Source organism: Leuciscus leuciscus, assembly GCF_965113295.1.
Source record: "Leuciscus leuciscus genome assembly, chromosome: 18".
Lineage (NCBI taxonomy): Eukaryota > Metazoa > Chordata > Actinopteri > Cypriniformes > Leuciscidae > Leuciscus > Leuciscus leuciscus.
Genome location: NC_138742.1, coordinates 22,241,120 through 22,264,878, shown reverse-complemented (window position 1 = coordinate 22,264,878; position 23,759 = coordinate 22,241,120). Strand labels below are relative to the sequence as shown.

Here is a 23,759-nt window from a genome sequence, read left to right as displayed (position 1 = left end):
CACTAATACTACAATATTAATTATTTTGCTTCTATTGTGATATTATAACGATCTGAAAGAGAACTGGTAAAGTACAGCATTGATAGCAGGTGCTATCGATTTAAAGCTTTCGTTGTTCTATTATTTCTTAAGACCGTCAAGGTCTTAGTCTACATTCTTGATCAAGCTCCTACAAAGTGGTCTTTGTACAGTGCTATAGTGATAACTGAACAGTCATAAAGCATTTATCAAAAAACAAAGATCCTGAGTTGTTCTTGCTATAAATGTAGAACTTTATTCCCTTGTTATACCTCTTTTTCACTGCAGTGGTGCAGGGATCATACTGGGCTTTCTGCAAAATTCTCTCATAATCTCTCCCACTGCAACATAACCTGCCTCCAAAAAACATGAGGCACCACATTCTTTGTAGAAAACTTTTTTTAATCTAAATTCAGGTGGATAAATAAAATAAGGTGTCTGGAGTAACTGTGCAACATGACAAATGTGTGTTGCAATTGTTTGGTGAGTCCAATGTGGTGAAGACATTATCCCACCTTAGCCATTGACTTGGCTAAGACTTGGCGGTGGAAACAGGATATAAATGGACAGCGTATTGTTCAATATTGTAGCAGTTAACAGTTTTTTTTGGTCTCTGCAAATGTTTCTTTCCAGCCTCCAGAGGACAGTTCAGACCTGAAGTGCCAGCTTCACTTCGCCAAAGAGGAGTCAGCTCTCATGTGCAAGAAACTCACCAAGATGGTCAAAGACAACGAGGCCATGAGGGAGGAATTGTCAAAGTTTCGCTCTTTGTACGGAGAGGTTGATGCCTCACTTACTGTCGAAGAGGTCGCAGACTCTCCTCACACCCGAGAGGCCGAGGTCAAAGTACACCTGAAACTTGTGGAAGAGGAGGCGAACCTTCTAAGCCGACGGATTGTAGAGTTGGAGGTGGAGAACCGCGGCATTCGGGCTGAAATGGACGACATGAAGATCCAGGATTCCCCGGGTGGAGTAGGGGTCATGGGTGGAGTCGGGGGTCACCTGCTTCTTTCCACGTCTGAGAATGTGATGGAGCTACAGCGCCATCTACAGTTCGTGGAAGAAGAGGCGGATCTGCTGCGGCGGTCTCTGATAGAAATGGAAGAGCAGAACAAGCTCTTGATGAACGAGCTCAACCACTACAAATCCGAGCTTCCCCCTGTCAATGAGATAGAGCTGTCGCCGTCCACAACCATCAATTCACCCAAAATCATTCCTGGCGCTTCTGAAGATGAGGGATCCGGTCTAAACGAAGCCACCCATAAAGAACTGCTTGCTGCCAGGCTGCAGATCACAGAGCTGAATGGCAAAGTAAAGAAGCTCCAGTATGAGAACCGCGTGCTTCTGTCCAACCTTCAACGGTGTGACTTGGCCTCCAACCAGGGTTCCGCACGTCCAGCGCTGGAAACCGATGCTGAAGCAGGGGACTCAGCTGAGTGCGTCCCCAGCCAGGTGCACCGTGAAGGCCCGGTGGGCGACGAGCAGAACGATATTCTGGAGGAAAAGAATCCAAAATGTTCAGTAACAAGTCACACTTCTACTGCTCAGGGCCCCAGCATAAAAGACCTTTTCGCTATCCGCGACCAAGCGCAACTCATTACCTCAGCCATTCAGCTTCTAACATCACCCGACCCCTCCAGTGTCACACCAGATGCTGTCTATCGTAAGATTACAACAAATGAGTCTGCGGAAGCGGATCTGCTGGAGAAGAGCCAGACCCAGAGCTCCACGCTGCCCCTGGTGGAGGCCCTGTATGGCAGACTGCAGTCCCTCCAGGCTCAGCTACAGGCCCTCAGTGAGAGGGTGGATGCCCTGGGGCAGCCCTCAGAGAGGGAGCGTGTGGAAGGGATGTCCCTGATGCCACTGCTGTCTGAGGCGGAAGACCCTGCAGCAAATTGCCCATGCCCTGCAGATGCTCAGTTCAACCAGAACATGGCCCAACAGAAGGTACACGCCCAATCTCCCTTGCATCTTTATTCTTTCCTTTTTGCTTGGAGTTTTGTCTTTTTTTATCAGCAATTTTCCTTTTTGCTTTGCTTGATTAGATTGAGTTGTATTTACATTGCCCTTTCCCTTAGAAAGGAATGTCGACCACTAGAGCTGCACGATTAACCGTTAAAAGATTGCGATCTCGATTCGAACACCCATTCCTAAATGACAATGATTCATTCGCCTGTGTCTATTAAACCTTTGACAAAATCACAGCGGAACATTCAAACCTGTGTTGACATTGCCCCTGACCGAAGAGAGAGCAGTTGTCATGTGTAGGTATGAAACAGCTTCACAAACAGTCTTTTCAACCACACAGTATCGTTATTTCTGTGTTACAGATATTCATATTATCAGAAGTACTGGGATAACAGTTTATAGTTCAGATTAAACACTGATGTCTACAGAAGTGTTAAAAATTTAGCATCACTTTTTGAAAGTAACTTGTGGTGACAAGTGACTGTTAAAAAATGTATTTGTGATTGAATCATTCATTCAAGAGATTTGTTCAAAAATGCTGATTCATCCAGTAATGAAACATGTGAAGTATTTATGATTGAATCATTTATTCAAACTGATTTTTATTTATTTATTTGTTTAGTTTTCTGTTCAGAATCGTGATCTCTGTTTGAAGATTCTCTGTCTGTGATTGTCAATTTATCCAGAATCGTGCAGCTCTACCGACCACTATAACAATGCATGCTTGTGGTGCATTATAAGGCTTCATAGTGGATAGCATTTAGGCCTCTAATGGAGTTAGATCATCATTATTGTGATAAGAACTGTTTTGTTGTGAAAGTTTTCATTTTGGTTAAAGAATACGCTTTTTTGGCACTGGCTAAGTATTTTATGTCTAGATTCAAATGAGACGCAATAGTATAAGTGTGTTTGTTTACTAGTATAATAATGTATTATAGAATTTGGATGTGGCTGTTTCCAATAAATCTTTGATCAGACTATTTCCGGGGATGTCAACCTGGAAGGGCCACTGTCCTGAAGAGTTTAGCTCCAACACTAATTGAACACACCTGAACCAGCTAATCAAGATCTTCAGGATTACTAGAAACTTCCAGGCAGGTGTTTGGAGCTGGTTGGTGCTAAACTCTGAGGGACAGTGGCCCTCCATGACCGGAGTCTGACACATGTTGGCTAATCCATTTATGTTAGCAAAAAGTGCAAAATAATGATTATTGATATTAATAGTTGTTTGTAGTGGTCCCTTAAACCCATTCTGTTGACTAAAAGTAATGTTGCAGCAGTTGCACCTACATGTCTACTAACTCTCATTAGATTGTAAGTCGAGTATTAGTTGACTGGTAGGGTTAGAGTCAGAATAAGTTGAAATGTACTTTCAAAGTTACTTATAGTCAGTAGAACGTCTGTTGGAGGACCATCACAATAAAGAGCTAGCAGATATTAAGCAGACGGTCTACTAATACTCTAATGAGAGTTAGCTGACATGTAGTTGCAAAGTTACTTTTAAGTTATAGTCAACATAATGTTCAAAAGGTACCATCAAAATAAAGTGTTAACGTTATTTCCCATCACAGATAAAAGCTTAGCCTCTTCATTTACTCACTCTCATGTTGTTCAAACCTGTATGACTTTCTTTCTTCTGTGGAACATAAAAGAAGATATTTTGAATAATGTTTTTGTCCATACAATGAAAGTCAATGGGGAAAAAAAGATACAATTATTTTCTTTCTTTTTTTACTCATTTGAGGTATAATCTAACAAGCATTTATTTAGGCTCCATTAGAGGCCCGACTCTTGAGATCCAATCCAGACTCTTCCCTCCCTCCTTCTCTCTCTCTCTTTCCTCACTGCATGGGCACCATGACCTGTGGTCGCTGCTACATTTCTTTCTTTGTTTTTCTTCTCCCTCTTTTTGGTTTCCCTCTTCCCCATTTACTGTTTCCTCCTCCTCAAACCAAAGATGATGCTTTCGCTCCTTGTTGTTTTATTTCTTTTTGCCATTTTGTCTTATACCACAATGACCAAACTGTTTTTCCTATACATACTTTTCATTGTCTTGTGAGTTTTTAATTTGCTGGTGATGTTTTATAGGTATCATTGTGCAATTTCTCTCGTTTCATTTCTCACTTCATTTCTGTTCTGTCCTTGCATCACTGTCTTATATACCCACACTACACATAACCTTTTTTTATTCCTTCATCATATTCTTCTTGATCTTGTCTGTCTTCTATCATGCTCGTCTTTTATTGTTGTTTTTTTGTTTTCCTTCATTAACTTGCCCATGCATGCATGCAACAGCCTGACTCTAGAGATCAGCCAGACTGTGAGGTCAAAGTTCACCCGTGCAAGGCAGAGGAGGAGAGCAACAGCCACAAAGACAGCAACAAAGATGAGGAATCTGACTTAAAGGAAACAAACTCTGATCTGGTGAGGCACTAAAACATACACACATTTAAATTCTGCTACCGTCTTACAATTGTACACACAATGGCTCTGTTACAAAACATAAGCCAACACTTTTGGACAAAAACAGAGGCAGCATGTTGTGCATCCTTCATGGATAAAGGCCCGTTCACTCCAAGAACGATAACTATATTAGCATCCACACCCGCGGACGATATTGTTCTGTTTATTCTAAGCGCGCTGCAGTTTTGTTGTCTGCCACTTTAAATGTTCTAGTTATTTAAAGCAGGATAGATTCTGATTGGCTGTCAATGTTTTATCGATCATCAGCTGGAAAAAATAATTCTGGAAGTGATTCAAACAATATCGTTTCTCTGTGCCATTATCGTTATAGTTGTGGTGTGGACTCTGCTTATATTTAGAATGATTTGTAGAACTATATCTTTATAGTTATTGATATAGTTATCGTCCTTGTTGTGGACGGGCCTTAAGGCAATTTCAGAATGCAGAACAACAAGTTCAATGAAATATTACATCCATGAATGGTGCTCTCGGTTTCTCTTTGGATGGTTGGCAAACTTCAAAATCTCAGAAGTTACAATGAAGGCTTAAGGTCCTTGAACACTGAGTCAGAAATTTTCGTCAGAAATTTTCGCACGTTAAAAAATAAATACAACCTCATTTTGTGTCAATCACGTTTACACACTGCCTCCGAAACTTTCGTCCGTCATAAAAAAAATCGGATTGGGTTCGATTTTCGTATCCGTAGCAAGCATTCTAGAGGTGTTTTGGTCATTCAAAGCCACCGAATGACGAATACGAAAAAACACACACGAAACTTTCGGACTCAGTGTGCAAGGACCTTTAGGCTGTGTACTGGTCACTCAAATCTGAGGTTTATGGGGAATTGGGAAATTAGGGTTTAAGCAAAGTCTATAAAACAGCAAAGTCTAGACAGCAAAGTCTATTAAATGGGACATTCATAGACTCTAAAGAATGTTTATGTGGTTAAAATATAAAAACACCCTTGCGTCCATAAATAAAACAAGACTTGTTCACCCATGCTGAGATATAAGCAAATATAGTTCTCGCTGCCAACATGGTTTAGTTTTGCCTTAATCCCACTACGCTCTTACATTACACTATATTTTCCCCAGTAAAGGCCTACTTCATTTTTTTTTTCTGTTCAGTTTGGTGCAGTTTAGATGGCCAGCGATCTGTTTAATTTGTACAAGACTTTATACAGTACAAACTCCTGAGAAATATGCAGTCTTTAAACTGAAGACAGTATAAAGTATTGACACGATTATGCCAAGCTTTAAATCATGAAAGCATGCATTATGTGATTTGGTGTCCTGCACGCTGTGCCAAACGCCCTTGCAGCACTTCAGAGAAACATCCAGCCATCAACAGTTTCCACCCAAACAATTCATCACCCAGCATTTCCATAACTGGCAAATGTGGTTTTCACAAAGGAAAAGAAACAACTGAGATCTTGTTATCAAGCTCTGGTCTCATGTTTCGAATTTTAGGGAGGACTCGCTCAATGTTGGACTGTTGCTGCTAGAGTAGAAATGGTCTGGGATGCAAAAAACTTTTTTCCCAAAACTTTTAATTCTGTAAAAAGTCTTGTATATTTTGTCTTGTATATTTCCTCACCTCACCCAGATTGGACATGTTTTTTAGAGGGCTTTACACAAGACATGTTCTTGAGTTGAATGCAAGGTCTTGATAGAGTTAGGCTAGTATCAGTTTTTGCTAAAAAATTAAAAAACATGGCGGCAGCTTCCAGTTTCAAAGAAAATAATTATTAAGCCTAGCGTCAGTTCTGGCGGGTCACGTTAGTCAAGCTCGCATCAGCTGACTCTCAGCTGATCCACGTCTACCTATAGGAATACGACGCCTATCACTGTATAAATATATAAGCTCCTTCAGTATTATCAACAGCTATCACGTTTCTCAGGAGCTAATACCCTCCTCCATCCCCAGCTCCTCCTCTCATCAGTCAGGATTTGGCATTCTGATTCCCCTTGAATCAGAATAAATTCTTGAATTATTTTGTACTTTAAAATCTTGAATTAATGATATCTGCAATACAGTCATGTTGGTTCTGTTCTGTTTCTACTTGGTTGCATGGATGCGCAGGGAGTTCTTGCCCAGAACAGAACCATACCGCCAATCCAAACTATATGCTAATTGTTAATCGTATTTGACGATAGTGGTCCTGACAGAAATTCTAACATCTTGGAAGCAGTAGTTTACATGGGAAATAACAACAACAACCAAAAAATCCCTAAAGTTTTTTATACTAATTATTACTATAGTAAATATTTAAATATATATTAATTATATGTAGGTGTATATAGCCATAATATTCATCTACTTGAAAACATAGATCCATACAATAAACTTCCAATAATGTAATTTGTTAATCATATATGCATTCAAAAATTAAACAGTTTTGAGATGGCCCTGAGTTATGGAAATGACATGTTGATACATGTAGATAGTTTATATACAGCCCTGTCCCCTTACCACTGCATTTTCGGCTTTTCAGGGTCCCAATAGGCTGTTCCCCTATTACCACCTCTGCCTTGAATTCATTAATTTATATCACTGTGTTTGTCAAGCCCCATTTCTGATGTTTCACTCAGAAATGTCACTATCAAGTTGGCCATAACGTCCATTACATGACTTTAAGTTTGCTGGACAGGATACCAATTATGAGATGGCATGAAATCAAAAATAAAAATGCAATTGAGGTTTGCTTTTGTTACATTTAAAATTGACGTTACTTTTTACAAGTTAAGGTTTAAAATAAATAAATAAATTGACTTAATGAATTGTTTAGTATGACTCGGACTCGACTAAGGAGTAATCGAAAACAACACTTGTCCTTTTACTGTATAAAAGTACTGCTTTTAAAAGTTGGTCTATTGTTAACTTGACACAATTGTGACACAACATTTTGTTAATTTAAAAAAAATAAACAGCCAAAGACATCCGTCTGCATACTGTATGTCTGTTTCTGACTTAAATAGTTGTGGCACTTGAAATGAGATGAAAAATATCAAAACAATAAGAAATAGACAAGTTTAGGAACTTCTAATCCATTTTCGGTGTTCTCTGCACTCTTGAAGTCAGACCGATTTGAATCTAAATGGATGTAGTTATAAAGACTGTTATTATTCTGCCATTGTACCACTGACATTTTTTGACAATTAAAAGGCAGTAAGTTTAGCCAATTCCAGTCTATTTGTATTACAAATACTGTGCAGCTACAGCATTTACCAATTACTTTCAATCCCTCTCTCCTTTTCTCTGTTTTCATGTTGTTCTCCAGGTTGGTGAGCTGCACACTCTGCTGTCTGAGGCAAGAGAGAAGGCTCAGGGAGCGCAGGAAGCTTTGTCACAGGAGAAACATGCGCGCCACAACGACACACATAAACTCTCTCAGGTGCAAACATGTTCATTCTTTCTCAAACACTGAACATCTAAAATCTGATTGGTTGTAGACTCATTTTAATGTCTCTTTCTAGCTTCAGGAAGAGCATCAGAAGGCCCTCCTCCTCAGAGACTTCCAGCTACAGAGCCTGAGCCTCCAGACGCGCCTGCAGCAGAAGCTGTGGAGTCAGGAGAGAAACCTGCTGGTGCAGGAGTCACAGCAGCTCAAAGAGAGCCTGCTCCTCATCAGCCTCAAGCTGCGCTGGCTCCTCAAACAGTGGAGACTCGGCAAGAAACTAGACACTGAGAGCAAGGATATCCTAGAGGTGAGAGCTGAGGGGGAATTCACCAAGAATGAATTGTGCCAAAAGCAGGTTTATTTACACACACTGTTTGCATAGTTTTAGCACTTGATTCACTGAAGGAGTTGAAATGAAAATCGGGAAACGATGTGAACATGTTTACTAAGTCCGAACGCAATAAACACGACACAATTCATTCACATTTGGAAAAGGGTTAAACTGGATTGTGGTGGGTTAGTGAATAAGGTGCAGGTTTGCACTCAAAAGTGGTTTTATGGTCCTTTAGCTACACTCAAAAGTTTGGGGTCAATAAGTTTTTTTGTGGAAATAAATAAATACTTTTATTCAGCAAGGATGTGTTTAATTAAACAAGTAAAGACATTAATAATGTTACAAAATGAATAGATGCTGTTCTTTTGAACTTTCTATGAATCAAAAAATCTTCAAACAAGTTATCCATAAAAATATTAAGCAGCACAACTGTTTTCAACATTGATAATAATCAGAAATGTTTCTTGAGCATCAAATAAGCATAATTATAATGATTTCTGAAGGATCATGTGACACTGAAGACTGGAGTAACGATGCTGAAAATTCAGCTTTAACATCACAGGAATTAATTACATTTTAAAATATATTAAAGGAGTCAGAAGTCATTTTTATATTCTCTTTTATATTGTTTTCTGAGGTCAACTTATGACGTTTGCTTGGTCATTACACTCAAAAACATCAAAATGAATAAGTTATAGGCTATTTTCTACCCTGGTTTTGAGCCTAGCTCCTAAAACGCTCGGTATTTATGGGTGTGCCTCATTGAAGACTTGGAAGTAAACGCCCAGTGCTGTGATTGGATAACAGTTTTACATATTATAATGAGTTTCATGTAATGGGCGAATCGGTGGGCGAATCGGTGGGCATTGATCTTCTTCTGTGGAGGCGGTGTTCGATACCCTTTGACGTCATTTGTCGTTCGCTGTGCCTGGTGTCAATAAAAGCTTTTATTGGACTAACAAGGAAGTTTTCAGTTCTGAAACTTACAGGATATTCTTATAGTATGATGACCTCTTATATGTCAAAAGCTCAAGGAAAATTTGATTTCTCAGTTCATCACCCCTTTAAAATAAAAACAATTATTTTAAATTGTAAATATATTTTACAGTATTACTGTTTTACTGCATTTTTAATCAAATGCAGCCTTTGTGAGTATAATAAAAAAAATTAAGAAATCTTACTGACCCCAACATTTTGAATGATTATGTACTTTGTAAATATTATTGAAGTAAATGCTGATATGTTTTTCCAGGTTAACAGTGTCAAAGATCTCCGTATCCTGCTTGAGGAAGATGGGCTGACCTCCCACTATGGAGATAACAAGATGTCTGCTGCTGAGGAGCAGCCACTCAACCCTACACCCAAAGAGCACAGCCTGGCAGAGAAAAGCTGCCCACAGGTGGGCGAAAGCAGAGATTGGCTAAACACCTTACTTCTGCAACTTAAGATTTGATGTCCTTATAATCCAGTCTTCACGGCTATGTAAATGTTAATTTCCATCTCCTGTTGCCCCCAGCAGCCTAGCGGATTCAGTAGTACTCTGTCGGACCTGAAGGTGGCGCTACAGGATCTGAGTGCTGAGCTGCGCGAGGAGCGTCAGAGTTCACATGAGTTAACACAGCAGTTTGCCCGTGCCAAAGCATCATGGGAAGTGGAACGGATGGAACTGAAGAGCATTATCACTCAGGTGAGCAGCTGTGTCCGCTCAAGATGTTCCTGATAGATAGGGGGACACATTCGTCAGTCAGACAATTGAAACAAAATCTATAGGCAAATGTTGGACCTCGGCCTCACTTGACTGAATTTGTATACATATTTTCCATAATTCAAGAGCCAAGATTTTACATAGTCCTCATTTAACATAGGAAATACCTGAAAATACATTTTTTTCCATGCCTTATGACTTGGAATTTAAAGATCAATTTGTAATAAAAGCTTATAGTGACTTTTAAATCAATATATTCCTGTAGCCAAAAGTAAATGGCATGTGTAGATCAATCTGTGTCTGCAGGATATGGGACAGTTGTTGAAAATGTATCTCAGCTGGAGTTTTCCCTTAAGGATTTAAAACTTGAGTGGGAAAATTCAAGTGGGAAAATTCTGTTAAATATACTGTGGCTTGTAACACAAGTGGGAAAATTCTGTTAAATATACTGTGGCTTGTAACACAATAAAATCTAAAAGAGTCCATAGAGGTGAATCATTTTATAGGTAATTTGCACTGCATGTGTAAAGTAATTACTTTAGCATTGATCTCAGTGGGTAATTTTACTACTACACTCAGGGCTATAGTCATTGATTTAACATACACAGATTACAGTAATTCCTCTTGGGAGATTCATTCTGAACACTGAAGCCAGATACATTTCTCGCGATCAGTTTGCTGTCAAACAGGCTGAAGGATGCTGGATATGACCTGTAATTTTATTATTTGATCTGTTGGTTTAAGACATGCACCAGTAGTCTGGGAAGAGAGCTGTTTGCAGTGTGTCATCAGCAATGTGGCATTTCAATGGGGGGGTGAGAGGGAGTGTGTGCTTACAGGCTTGTTGCCGGGCGTGATGGTGAAAGATGAGTTTAATATCTCTGCACTGAGACACATTCATGACTGCAGTCTTCTTAATGGCTTAATTAATGGGCTCTGAGAGGAACAGGATTTAAGACACAGTTAGTGGATCAGTCTGATAAACACAGAGGCTAAAGATGAGAAACAAATAAGAAATAAAGTAGTGATGCACCAAAAAAAAAATCGGTTTTGGCCGCAACCGTTTTGGAGGGCCTAAATCACTGACTGAAACGGTGATGTTTAATTAGCGCTTCTCTGATGGCACGTTTTGACTCTGTCTGACTGTGACAATTTACATGACTGTGTCACGCAGCGTTACATTTACCTCAGGAAAGCCATTCAATGTCCGAGAATAAAGATGTTTTATGATTGGAAAACACTGGCTTGCTGCTGCTTTTGTGTATTCATTATACGTTCTGCCTTAAAGTTGATGGTGTGGAATCTTTCAATGTTAAAATACTGATAACAATGCACATTTTTAAAGAGCAGGTACACATAATACAGTGGCACATGCATTTTAGACTACCGGTACTCAAAAAAATAGACATCAGAAAATGCAATAAAGACATGAGGAGTGTTTGGATAATCATTATGTTTGGTGCTGCTAATGGAGCAGAAATTGTACTGCAGCTTTAAGTCAAGTGTGTGTACTCTGTAGATGTCTTAAACAGTGCGTAGAGATCCGGGGCATGCAATCAGTTGTGTTTAGATTAGCTAAAATACGCACTCTCCTCCCTTCATTGTTGTAAAGGTTACAGCAGAAAAAAAGAAGTATACACACACACCATTAGATTGCACCTAAAGCAATAGCCCTATGCTCTCCAGAGAACCTAATGACACTAGACCGCCCCTTTCACCATTACCACTCTGATAGGTCGATATTACAGAGCTCCTTTTCTCCCTGCCACTCCTCCTTTTTATCTGACTGAACTTCCTTTGTTTTTCTAAGACTGTGGTTTAGGGAATAAGCCAAGCGATAAAGGGAGGAATGGAAGAGGTGGGACTCGACACTCTAGTATTAGCTGTGACCTCTGTGGCACTAATAACAACCTGTCACAGAAAATGATTTATCACTGTATTAACAAGAAAGGTTATTGATACCATTAATGCTGTAAGTATAATGCTATGAAGTCTTCTGTTGATGCTGCACATCGTCACTTATTAATTTATACATTGTCTATTATTAAGATGCTGCACAATTGTTAATTTATCATGCGATTCAAAAGTGAATAAAATAAATAATCTGCAAAGCCACATCAATAGTCTGATGGAAACAAAAGAATTTCTGGATAATTTTTCTTTTTCATAATCATTTGGGTTTATGAGAAGGTATCTGGAACAAATATCTTTCGTCCTCTTTAACCACATTAACTCATTAACCTCTTATTGCCATCAAAAGCAAAACTCATTAGGCATTATTACCATGAGAAGCTAGTCACTGATTGTCTGATGAGTTCCCAGCAGGCTGCGTTTTAATAATCTGACTAGCATACGCTCATGCAGTTTATGATTTCTAAAGATTTGCGGCTCCAACTGAGAAAGCAGAAGGAATTCAAAATATGATAAATGGGTGCCGGCTTCATAATTACTATTGTTGGAAACATAATACAAAATATAACCAGATATCATAATCTAATTGGATGAGTCACATTTGAAGCTGTTGTAAAACTGCCAATGCAATATATAGGGTTGATACAACTCATGTTGTTAACTGTAAACAACCTGCAGTTAATAAAATATATTACCTGGAAAAAGAATTGTCTATTTGAATTATTCTTAAATAATAAATGTAATTATTGCTTTTTTCAACTAAGCATAGATAATTGCATTTTGATTTTGAATATTTAATGGTATTGGGCAATAAATAATATTTATAAAATATCATGATGTCTGAATGGTGCTGCTGTCAGCAAATGCTGGGTGTGTATTATTGGGCTGTTTCTATGGTTACTCTTCTGGTTCTGAAACATCAAGTATCCTCTTTTTATCTCAGTCTCTCATTTTGTACTTTATCTTTGTCATCAGCTGGAGGGTAAGATGGGGAAACCATCTGTGGCTGGGAGTGAAAAGGACTCTCCAGACCTCAAGGGGGCACTAAAGAAGGAGCGAGAGGAGCATCAACACTTATTGGCGGACTCTTACGCTGCCGTGATGGACCTCACCAAACAACTGCAGATTAGTGAGAAGAACTGGGGCCGAGAGAGGCTAGAGCTTTTGGAGCACTTCAACCAAGAAAGAAGCCAATGGGAACAGCGTATACGGGATTCCCAGAGCAAAGGCGCACAGGTCAGATGCCATGTGAAAGGATTTGTTCACTGAAAAATGACAATTCTGTCATGGTTTTTTCTCCTTCACTTTATTCCAAACCTGTATGACTTGCTTTTTCCGTGGAATGCAAAAGGAAAAGAAATTATGATTGTGCTGGTCACTTTCAAGTTTCAGGGGACACAAAAACACCAAAAAGAGTTGAATAAGAGTCTTCTGTACATTTTTGAAAATTCTTCAGTTAAACACAAAAGGTGAAATTCTGAAAGCATCAGATTTTTCAGAATTTCTCCTTTTGTGCTCCACAGAAGAAACTTATTTGGGTTTGGAACTACATGAGGGTGAGGAAATGATGACAGCATTTTTATTTTTGGGTGAACAATAACTTTTATGGTCAAGTTTCAAGTGAATTAAAGGCCTGGGTAGCTTTGTTTTGTATTACCAAAGCTTGTTCCCCTGCTTTCATGTTTTTCTGAGTCCTTTTAATCTGTTTTATATAGGTCTGTGAGAATGTCATTATGACATATTTTGCACATTGTTCATCCCCACACTTCCTTCACTGACTCAGGGCTCCCCTCACATAATGGGAGGATATGACAGTATCTCTAAACATTTCCACAGACCGCCGGCATGCTCACTCCCTGTGTGTTGCATCACTTGCAGCTGGAATTGCTGGTTTTGCAAATCAGAATCAGAATCAGAATCAGAAAGCGCTTTATTGTCAAATATGTTTGTACACACAAGGAATTTGTTTTGGTGACAGAAGCAGTTTCCAGCAGTTTATATATACAGTATATATATAAATAAAGAACATTTTGAGTTACGAGAGAATTAAGAAAATCCATGTGGCTGTGCACAGCTTGTGCTGTCCAATTGGAAAGAAGCCTGAAAGAAGTGCGGTCAGTGTGTCTGTACTAACCAGACTGTAAGTAAGGCTGGAAAAAGAGATGAGACTATATAGTCCCCCCCCCCCCTTCTTTCACTCTCTGCCTCTTTGTGGCAGTCAAGCTCTGTGCTCTAATTTCTTTGTTTCATATGAGATCTTGAATGAGAAAAGTCTAATAACATGCCTCATTGAGAGAAATTGGGTCATTTAAATAGACTTGATGAACCACACCACTATCATTACCCCCACAGAGGAAACAAGCTGTTTTGAATGACCTCATTTCCTAAAGAGAATTTCGACTGACTCAGTTATACCACATGAATGAATGGGAGTACTGTGGCGGAGGGGTGACCATGGCATGCTGTAAAACTTAACTAAAATAGATAATTTCTTTTTCAGTCTCTTCATGATAAAATGTCTGAGAAGGAAACCTTAGCAGATGTAGCCACGAGCAGTTCAGCACTGCAGAGGTAAAATGACTTCCATAAGGTCTAAATTGCATCCCCATTTTAATCAGACGTGATTGTTTTATGATAATCTCCATTCTCTTGTCACAGGACCAAATCAGTTTCTGCACTCTCTGAATTTAAGAGTCTGCTGGACACCAGTCTGTTCCTTCCTGGTCACATGGTCAGTGGAGTAAAAGAGTGCAATGTTGCACAGCACCAATCTACTGCTCCGGCCTCCATTCTAGCTTGCACTGACTTAAGTGATCTCAACAAAAAGAATTGGAAGTACCTGACCAGTGATTCAGCAATATTGGAAAAGCATGACCAGTTTAAGACATGGGACTGCCCAAGCACCAACTCAAACAGCAGCTTCCCAGGACTGGAGCTGAGCAAGGAGTACATCCAGAGAAGCTACACCGCTCCAGACAAGACGGGCATTCGCATCTATTACAGCCCTCCAACAGTGCGGAGAATGGAGAGGAGGCCAGTCAAAGAAAAGGCCCACCAGGATCCCCAGCAAGGACTATCATCTAGGGATGCAGCCATGATAGATCTATCAGGTCAGACTGCTGTGTCTGTACCCTTATCCACCACTTCCTCATCCGCTTATGAGCAGTGGTTGAGCTCACTTTCACAGCAGCATAGAGACCTGCTTGAAGGACGGACAGGAGGTTCTGCACCTTTCCATGGACTGGAGATTTCAGGCAACCTTAGCGATGACATGAAGGAGATGACAAACTGTGTACGACAGGCCATTCGTTCCAGTTCCCTGGAGAGGAAGTGCAGCAAAGATTCTGGGAGCCAGACAGTTGGTGTTTCTAGTACAGGAACACAGACAGCACAGTTTGTCAGCATTGGCCTACAAACTGATGGCCCCATTTCAACTACTAGAAGCCTACAAGGGAAAACATGGTCTCCTCGTCCATCCACCTCACTTGCATCTGCACGCTCTCGACAGATCTCTTCATCTCTGGATAAAGTGCACAGTCGCATAGATAGACCCTGTTGCTCACCAAAATATGGCTCACCTAAGCTCACCCGCAGGGTTTCCACCTCCTCCTCCAAACTCGAGACCTCCTCAACTTCCTCAAGGGATCGCAGTGTCTGGAATTTGCATAACCGTAGTGGATCTCAGATCGGTTCTGCCTGGGCACGTTCCACCACCACACGTGACAGCCCAGTGCTTAGCGGCCTAAATGATGGCTTGACCAGTCTGTTCAGTGTGGTGGAACACTCCGGAAGTGTTGAATCGTTATGGAAAGCAGATCAATGCCCAGGGAGACAAGCCGCTGGAAAACCCTCCTGTCCTAGCATAGGTATCGGTCTGGGAGAAGCGGGATCTCAGAAGTATGGCATGGTCCAGGAGTTTCTTTCCAATGTTTGCGGCAGGACTGCGCCAGTGGGCACGATGGACGAACCGAAGCCTGAATACCTACCTGGAGCCTTGATTGGCACAGACAATATCACAAAGATCGTCAACAAGAGGTTTATGAAAACACAAAGAGACGAGTTGGTAGCCACCGGAAAGGATGCAATGAGCACAACCTCTAGTACCTTGGAGGTGAGTTTAATCATGAACAACTAATTGTGTTAGACAAACTCCCTCTTCCTCCAAAGCATAAACCCTGAATCAAGTAAATATCTTAACTTTTGAGTCCTTTTTTTGTTGTTGCAGGATTTAGTTTGTGACTGCAACTCACAAACCGCCACTTCCTGTTTTGCCCGCCACTCCCGCTCCACCACACGGCATTCCCATGGCCAGTGCAAGCATCGAGTGCAAGAGTCAACCATGGGAACTGAAGAACGATTCGATACCAGTAATGAGTGAGGATGAGGGTGGCCTCTTCTGACGCTTCCCAAAAACTATACAAAATAAACAACTATCAACACTCACACCACACAAACTGCCACACAAATCCACTGCCACATACGCCAATACACAACGACACACCCTTAAACACACATACTTCATATCTTAAATAAAAAAAACTTCAGGGTTACAACAATGGGACCTTGGAGAATTCCTGCATCTGGAGGGTTTCCAAACCAGACCTCAGTGTAACCAGCACACTTTAATGCCAAGGAAGGGGAGAAAGTAGACCTCCTTTTAGGTCCACCATTCCACTGTCAAGATTTCCGTCATAGTCCGTCATTCCAGTGTAAACCAGCCAATCCTGACTTTGAATTCCACCATTCCACAATCATTCAGTCAGACCTCTCCTTAAACTCAGCCATTCTTCTGTTCTTTATCCAGCCAACAGGACAGCTTAGCCAGCCATTTCGATCCCCATGGGAGAACTTGAGTAATCCGAACCCAAGTTGACACCAGGTCTTAATGAATTTCATGTAGATATCAAGTAAACATAAAGCATGCAGCTGAACTACACAAACCAACAACCTCAACATGGCCTTCAGTAAGAGTAAAACTTCTTATCACAACTGCCCAGTGGCCCTTACTCTCGCCCACAAATAGCATTGCTTCGAGTAGCTGTAAATTTGTCCCATAACCAGCAATTGATGGATTCTACAAGTTCATATACAACTTACCTTTTTCAAGTCTACAAGGGACCACTTTTGTCTTTGATGGCTAAGAAGAAAGTTTCTTCCTGGAAAGTGTTGCCACCTTAAACCAACATGGTCTCAATTTGGTTTTATGTTCATGTTCTCTACAGACAATCATCAAACAGCAAAGCTTGTTTCAACCACTTTATAAACTACTTAGGACCATGTTCCATTTTCAAACCAGCCAAAATATGAAACTCAGAATCTACCCCTGGATTTCTCTAAAAAAGGACTGGATGATATGATTCACCATATTGCATTATGAATCTGTCCCATTTAAAACTTGATATTCTTATTATGCTGTCTGAAGATGTCTACGAAGAGCACGTTGGTAGTGGTAGAGTAGGAGGATAGCAGTTATTTAGTTTTCTTTGGTACTTTGTACTGTATAAGTGTTTGAACATTAGAGGACTAACATGTAAATCTCCATTCCTTGGCTATGATGTCCTCATGAATTTTAAAGTGTAATGGTCATTTTTATTATACTTTTTATTATCGCACCCTGCTACTACGGAAGACTGTTGCTGGGTGTATCTTCTGCAATCCTCTTCTTTATTTTCACTGTCTACCTCGCCATCCTCCATCATCATGCTGAAATAAACCTAATGGACCATAGTTAGGGTAGACGGCAATTTTAATTTGATGTGAATGAAAACAAGACTATGAGGGATATAGGTATAGTCAGTTTAATAGATTTTACTATTGGGTGTGTTGAAAAATTAGATGTTAATCTTAAATCTACTGAACTTTGTTTTAAATATGATTCTAAGTCCTTGCAGTCTTCTGATTCAAAAGGTTGTTGAACTAATGCTGACTAGACTGTTGGGTAGGAGTCTGCATCAATGCTGGCTCAGCAAAAAGGTGCATAGTGGCCTAAAGGGTGTGCTTGTGAGCACCCTTCTGAAACCTAAAATGACAAATGGGATATTCTATACACCAGGGATGGGCAACGCCGGCCCTGTGGTGCTGCTGTCCTGCAGAGTTTAGCTCCAGCTCTGAAAAAAGAAAAACTCATCTGCCTGTAGCCTAAGTAATCCTAAAGACATTGATTGACTTGTTCAGGTGTGTTTGATTAGGGTTGGAGCTAAACACTTTCAGGACAGCAGCACTTCAGGACCAAAATTGCCCATCCCTGCTATACACCCCATTGTTTCACTTGGGACAGAGCCCTGTCAATCCCTTACAGCCTCAATCATGCCAAATCGAATGTCGTCTACCCTGACTAAAACCCGTAATCCTATTTTACAGAACACATTTGAAAGCCTCACAAAATACTATTTATGCATATATCACATTTATAAACAGACGTGTTTAAGACTGAAACATTGAATGCTAATTAATTGGCCATAGAGAGATTTTGAGATTAGTGAGATTTTATCAGATAATCCCAAACTATAATCCATAATCTGACCATTTGTCCATGTAGCTATGCAGTTACTGAAATGTGTGTGCCTCCCTGTAGCAGCTCCTGCATCCGAGTCAAGTCTGCTTTGTAAGGTTTTTTTCTTTTCTTTTTTCAAATCTCCAGTTGGAGTGGTGCTGCAGAAACTGAAGTTTAGTCCTTTTTGCTGGTGCTTTTCTTAGCTTTGATGACAGAACATTAGAGGAAAAAATTTTTTGTATGCATTTCTCAAGCCATACAAATTGTTGATTCCGCTCTCTTTATAAATCGGACATTTCTCAGTTGTTCAGTGTATGGAAAAAAACAAACAAACAAACAAACAAACAAACAAACAAACAAAATCCCAGCCTATTATATCCCAGAAAGTGTCACCTCTTTATCTGTCACAGCCTTGCCATATGTCCCACAGCTACCTCTTAACTCAAAACTGTATCTTATATTACATTTAACCCATTCATGTTTTATTTTGAAGGTCACTAGAGTGCCTTTTTAAAATTAAAGCAACAATATATCTGTTAGAAGTATGTTTTTGAGGAACCATCTACTGATGGCAATGAAATAATAGATGTTTTCAGAAGACTGCTGTTAGCCACTGAACCCCTCTGTTTCTTAAAAAGGACAAAAATGACTAAGTCTGTATTCATAAAGTTAAATGAAGTGCAAATTCAATCTATTGTGTATATTGTAATTGATTACAGAAGCCAAAATGCAGTTTGAGGATATTTACGAGTGAAATCTGCAAATGTAATCAGTCCGTCCTTTCTTTATAAGCCATTTTAACCTGTTTGAATGTTTCCTGAATTGAGTCTGATGTTGTGGCTTTGCTCACTTGTACATATCAGACAAACGGTGTACTGTCCCTTCAAGTGTCCCTTAACCATTTAGTCTTGGCATTCACGCTTCTGAGTCTGGTCACATGATCTCTGAAAAAACAGGGGGAATGACCTTAGTTTAGGAGCTTTACGTTTGAGTGCTCACACAGTCGATTTATCCAATGCTGAAGTCTTACATCAAACCCCACTGATGGTTTGAAATTTCCCCAAATTTAGCAGAAGAATGTAAATGATGCCAATTAGACACTTTTATAGCTATTCTTAAACCATTGACAGAAGTTTAAAAGGTCATGTGGTTGGTGGTTTTAGATTTAAAGGAGTTGTTTTCATGGGAGCAGCTCTCTAATTGGCCTTTCCATTCACAATGTTGTTCTCCATCACGTCACTCTGTTTTAATGCCTAGCAATATATAAAACACCTTGTCGCTTTTCGTTGTCAATATCAATTGCTAAATTATTATAAAGAGAATGTGTGTATATTTTTTTTGTTTCCATTTGAAATCTCTTGAATGAAAAAGATGATGTCGGATGGACAATGAGGAATATTTCTAAACGTTTTAACTTGAAATCAAATATACTGTAAATAAATACACAATTTTTACTCTTTCTATCCTTGTGTAGGAAATTTTGAATGTCTCTGCCAACTTTGAGCTTGAATTCTGTACCTTTCCTCACCTGAATTAAAAACATGAGAACATTTTGTGTAAATAGAAACATTTTGAAAATAAAAGTGCTAAAAAAAAATCTTGTTAGAATTTCCTTTGTCCCTTTTTTTTTTACATCTGGGTGGGTGTTGCCACAAATGTTATTTTATACTTGTCATAATTTACAAGTTAACATTAGCTGATTAATACTGAGCATACTTTAACTTTATATGTTATCTGAAATGTGAAATTGAATGTTATGAAGAAAATAATTAGAACTGATTAGTTGTTTTCTACAACAGATTAAATGCACCAGATGTCATTTTAAATTAAATGTAAATTTTCTACTTTAAGAGTATTTTTTGTGATTCACTTTTTTACATATTCAATCTGCACGCATCAAGCTATTTCGTTTTCGACTGTTTAAGTGATGCATCATTTGTGGAGGAAATTGCTGTTGTCTCTCTCTTTTGGAGCAGAGAGAGTGACGGAGTGGTGTGTTAAATGTAGCTATAGGTTGTAACGGTTCATGTCCAGCTGTGGACTGTGAGTCTCGGTTCTGCTGGATTCCTTCTTCCCACACACACACACACACACACACACACACACACACACACACACACACACACACACACACACACACACACACACACACACACACACACACACACACACACACACACACACACACACACACACACACACACACACACACACACACACACACACACACACCAACTGACAACGGGACCATGGAAGTCAAACTCAAGATCATTTCTGTTTTCGCATGTGTGTTTGGAGTCGGGTTCACTTGAGAAGAACATCTGTGATTTTCCTCAGGGTCGGTTTCCTGTCCGCCAAGATTTTCCTTTTTTTGAAAATAATCAAGTTTACATTTGAATGTGAGTGAAGAGAGAGATACAGGATGTGACCAAACAGTTGCATCATTCAAAAAGAGTCAGATTTCCTGTCGCAGTGGGATGACACTGGCATTAACATTCATAGTGTGAATCAATGCAGGAGGCAGAGGAGAAAAAGGAAAAAGAAACCATAAGGGAAAAGCTGTGGATCTGAATGTCATATGAGGGTTTTTCCTTTAAAGCTGTGATGCACAGCAATAACACATTCCATTTCATTCTCCACTGAGCATAAACACGCACGCACACACACACACACACACACACACACACACACACACACACACACACACACACACACACACACACACACACACACACACACACACACACACACACACACACACACACACACACACACACACACACTTTATGTGTTTGATTTAGTGTACTTGGCGACCACTGCTGTCTTGCCCATACAAATTTGTAAGACAAACTTCACAGTACAACAATGTGAGTTATGTGTTTGTTCATTTTTACATTTTAGATTTAAGATCTGGCATCTGCTTGCCCTTCTCAGCGAATTTTATGTTGTTATTTTTAGATGCTATTTATTGAATTTCAGCCATTTTCCATTCACCATTCATCAGACCATTACTTTAATGGGATATATTGATTCAAAACATGGAATTCTGCTTAAATTATAATGGTTACACTTAACCATTAACCATTACATTATAATGGTTACTTCGATGGTCCACTTTAGACATTCTACTAACTATAAGAAACTACATGTCAACTAACTAAGATTATTAGTAAACTCTTTGGTTAGGGTTAGGTGTTTGGGTTCAGGTTCGTAGAATAATGTAGTTGCTACTTATAGTCAGTAGAACGTCTGTTGGAGGAGCATCAAAATAAAGTGTTAGCAGATATTGAGCAGACAGTCTACTAATACTCTAATGACTGGTAGTTGACATGTAGTTGCTACGTTACTTATAGTTATTAAAATGTCTAAAGTGGACCATATGTTGTGGCATTTGCTCCTTTAAAATAATAGTATAATAAACAAAATAATTGTTAGACTTTCATTTGCCCTTTTTTAACATCAAGTTGGGGACTCGGTTGTTGCCACAAATATACTTTTATTACTATTAAAAAATATGTAGGTTTTTCTGACAAGTTAGGGAGTGAAATTGGCCTCAACAAGCTCAATAGTTCCACTCTGTTATGAGAAAAGTCATAGTAATAATTGTAATATTGTCCTTTGCACAACATTGTGTGGTGTGGAGCAATGATATCTGATAGCTTTAGAGATTTTGCATTAATCTGAAACTCTGGCTTTGCGCTATTTTGAATGTAACAGGGTGGATACAAAACTCAAGATGATTGTAATTCCCGCACAAACCCGTCAATAGCAAAGTGAAGCTGGTCACTGGCTCTGATGCTGAGTCAGACGTTCTGTAAGCTATCCTGATTAGATGGAAATCAGTAGCTTGGCTGAGGTGGCCATTGGAGATTATGTAGGTCAAGAAGAGAGTGATACTGCTTATCTTGTAAACCCCTGCACTGAAATTTTCTCTCTCACAGAGCACAGATTGATCAGGTAGATACAGTATAACACACAGTCCCACCTTTAACTGGGAGAATACATGCGTGTGCTTTTTCTGAGATGGCTGATACTTATTATAGCAGCTGTGGCTGCAGTTTATGTACCTTAAAGATCCTGTACAATAAAAAATTGTTATCAAAATTCTGGCTTGTAGTCCATTTGTTTGTTCTGAGGCCATCTGTATGTTAGTCTACCCCTACAAGTTTACACAATTAACTTCAGATATACAAAGAATTGATACATGGTTGTACACATATTTCTGACCAATCAAATGCACTCTCCATTTGTAGTTTGTGTGTCATCAGTAGAGCTTTGTTGTACTAACATTCATCCTTCATTTTCTTTCCTAAACATCAACTGGTTGCAAAGTAAGTGATCTCCGTACAAGCTGTCAAGTGTGGTTTTGTCCGGCTACGACTTAAACTAAAAGATGTTGGCTATTAATTGTTTATTTGTTCACTAAGAATATAGCTATTTTTGTGTCCTTGAACATGAGGAAAATGGAGGGTGAAACAGTTGGGATGGTGAGAAGAGGCCTAGAAACTAAGTTTTTTGAAACTTTGAATCATTTGAACTAATTGCTTTGCAAAATGATTCACTGTTTCAAAGACGCCTGCTGGTTAGAACAGTGTAAATGCAACAAAATATCAGCCCAAACATGCATAAAAACACTTTTACAAATCAGTACCATCAACAGACAGCAACATAGTGTCTTCCCAGATCCGGCCCACATCTGGTACAAGTGGATTCCACACGGTCCAGATGTGGGCCGGATCAGGGCTGACACTATGTTGCTGTCTGGGATTAAATATAAAATATCTATATAATAGGCCTATGTGTTATTTTATTAAATTGTAGGGCTTTTTTTTTTGTTTTGTTTTTTAGATCCTGGTTAATCAGGCCAATAAGAGACTATTAACTACAACACTTTCATTTTATTATGCAATTGTGTCATTACAAATGTCTATAAATTGGATCTGAGATCAGGTAAAAACCATATAGACACTGGTTCATGGGTTCACAGAGATCGTCGCTCCATTGAAATTTTGAAACGTTTTGAAACAGTTATGATGTAACGAAGCTTCGTTTACTAAAATTATATGACTTTGGCAGTTTTATACGCACTCCGAATCACTAGTTCGAAACAAATGATTCACAAAGGTTTTGAAGCTTCACAAAGCAGTGTTTTGAAAGTGCCCATCGCTATAGACCATTGGGAGTAAACGTCATGGTTATGTCATTGCAGTTGTGCGTGCATTGTGGTGGCAGGAACAAGTGGAGGAAAATGGGCAAGATCCAGGGATTAAGAGACAAAATGTCTTTGCCAAATTCCAAAATGCCAAAGTTTGGATGTCAGAATCGGAATGCAAAATAGATGGTCTCATTTTTATAGAATACCTTTGTCAAGACTAGACTGATAAAACCTGTCGATTACCCTACAATTAAAGCATGAATTTGATGTAAACAATAGATCTACATAATATTCACATATGCAGTTCATAGA

The 23,759-nt window shown here is 39.4% G+C and overlaps 1 protein-coding gene and 1 long non-coding RNA gene across 3 annotated transcripts in view; one reads left to right on the top strand and one right to left on the bottom strand.

Moving 5' to 3' along the window:
• The window catches only part of mtcl2 (microtubule crosslinking factor 2), a 51,493-nt gene extending 31,740 nt beyond the window's left edge, over positions 1-19,753 (top strand). Inside the window, exons 5-14 of one of the 2 annotated variants that reach the window (XM_082144490.1) lie at positions 652-1,965; positions 4,282-4,410; positions 7,730-7,843; positions 7,926-8,156; positions 9,436-9,582; positions 9,703-9,870; positions 12,775-13,035; positions 14,300-14,370; positions 14,458-15,910; positions 16,025-19,753. In XM_082144490.1, coding sequence (XP_082000616.1) covers positions 652-1,965; positions 4,282-4,410; positions 7,730-7,843; positions 7,926-8,156; positions 9,436-9,582; positions 9,703-9,870; positions 12,775-13,035; positions 14,300-14,370; positions 14,458-15,910; positions 16,025-16,177 — 4,041 coding nt within the window. In that variant the 3' untranslated portion in view covers positions 16,178-19,753. Of the gene's footprint in view, positions 1-651; positions 1,966-4,281; positions 4,411-7,729; positions 7,844-7,925; positions 8,157-9,435; positions 9,583-9,699; positions 9,871-12,774; positions 13,036-14,299; positions 14,371-14,457; positions 15,911-16,024 lie in introns of both variants that reach the window. The other variant, XM_082144489.1, reaches the window with a different exon arrangement.
• Positions 19,338-21,275, bottom strand: LOC309480127. The gene is made up of 2 exons (XR_014199548.1): positions 20,499-21,275; positions 19,338-20,362 (listed from the first exon to the last, which is right to left on the bottom strand). It is a non-coding gene; the product is annotated as an uncharacterized lncRNA (long non-coding RNA).
• Positions 21,276-23,759: the final 2,484 nt, after the last annotated feature.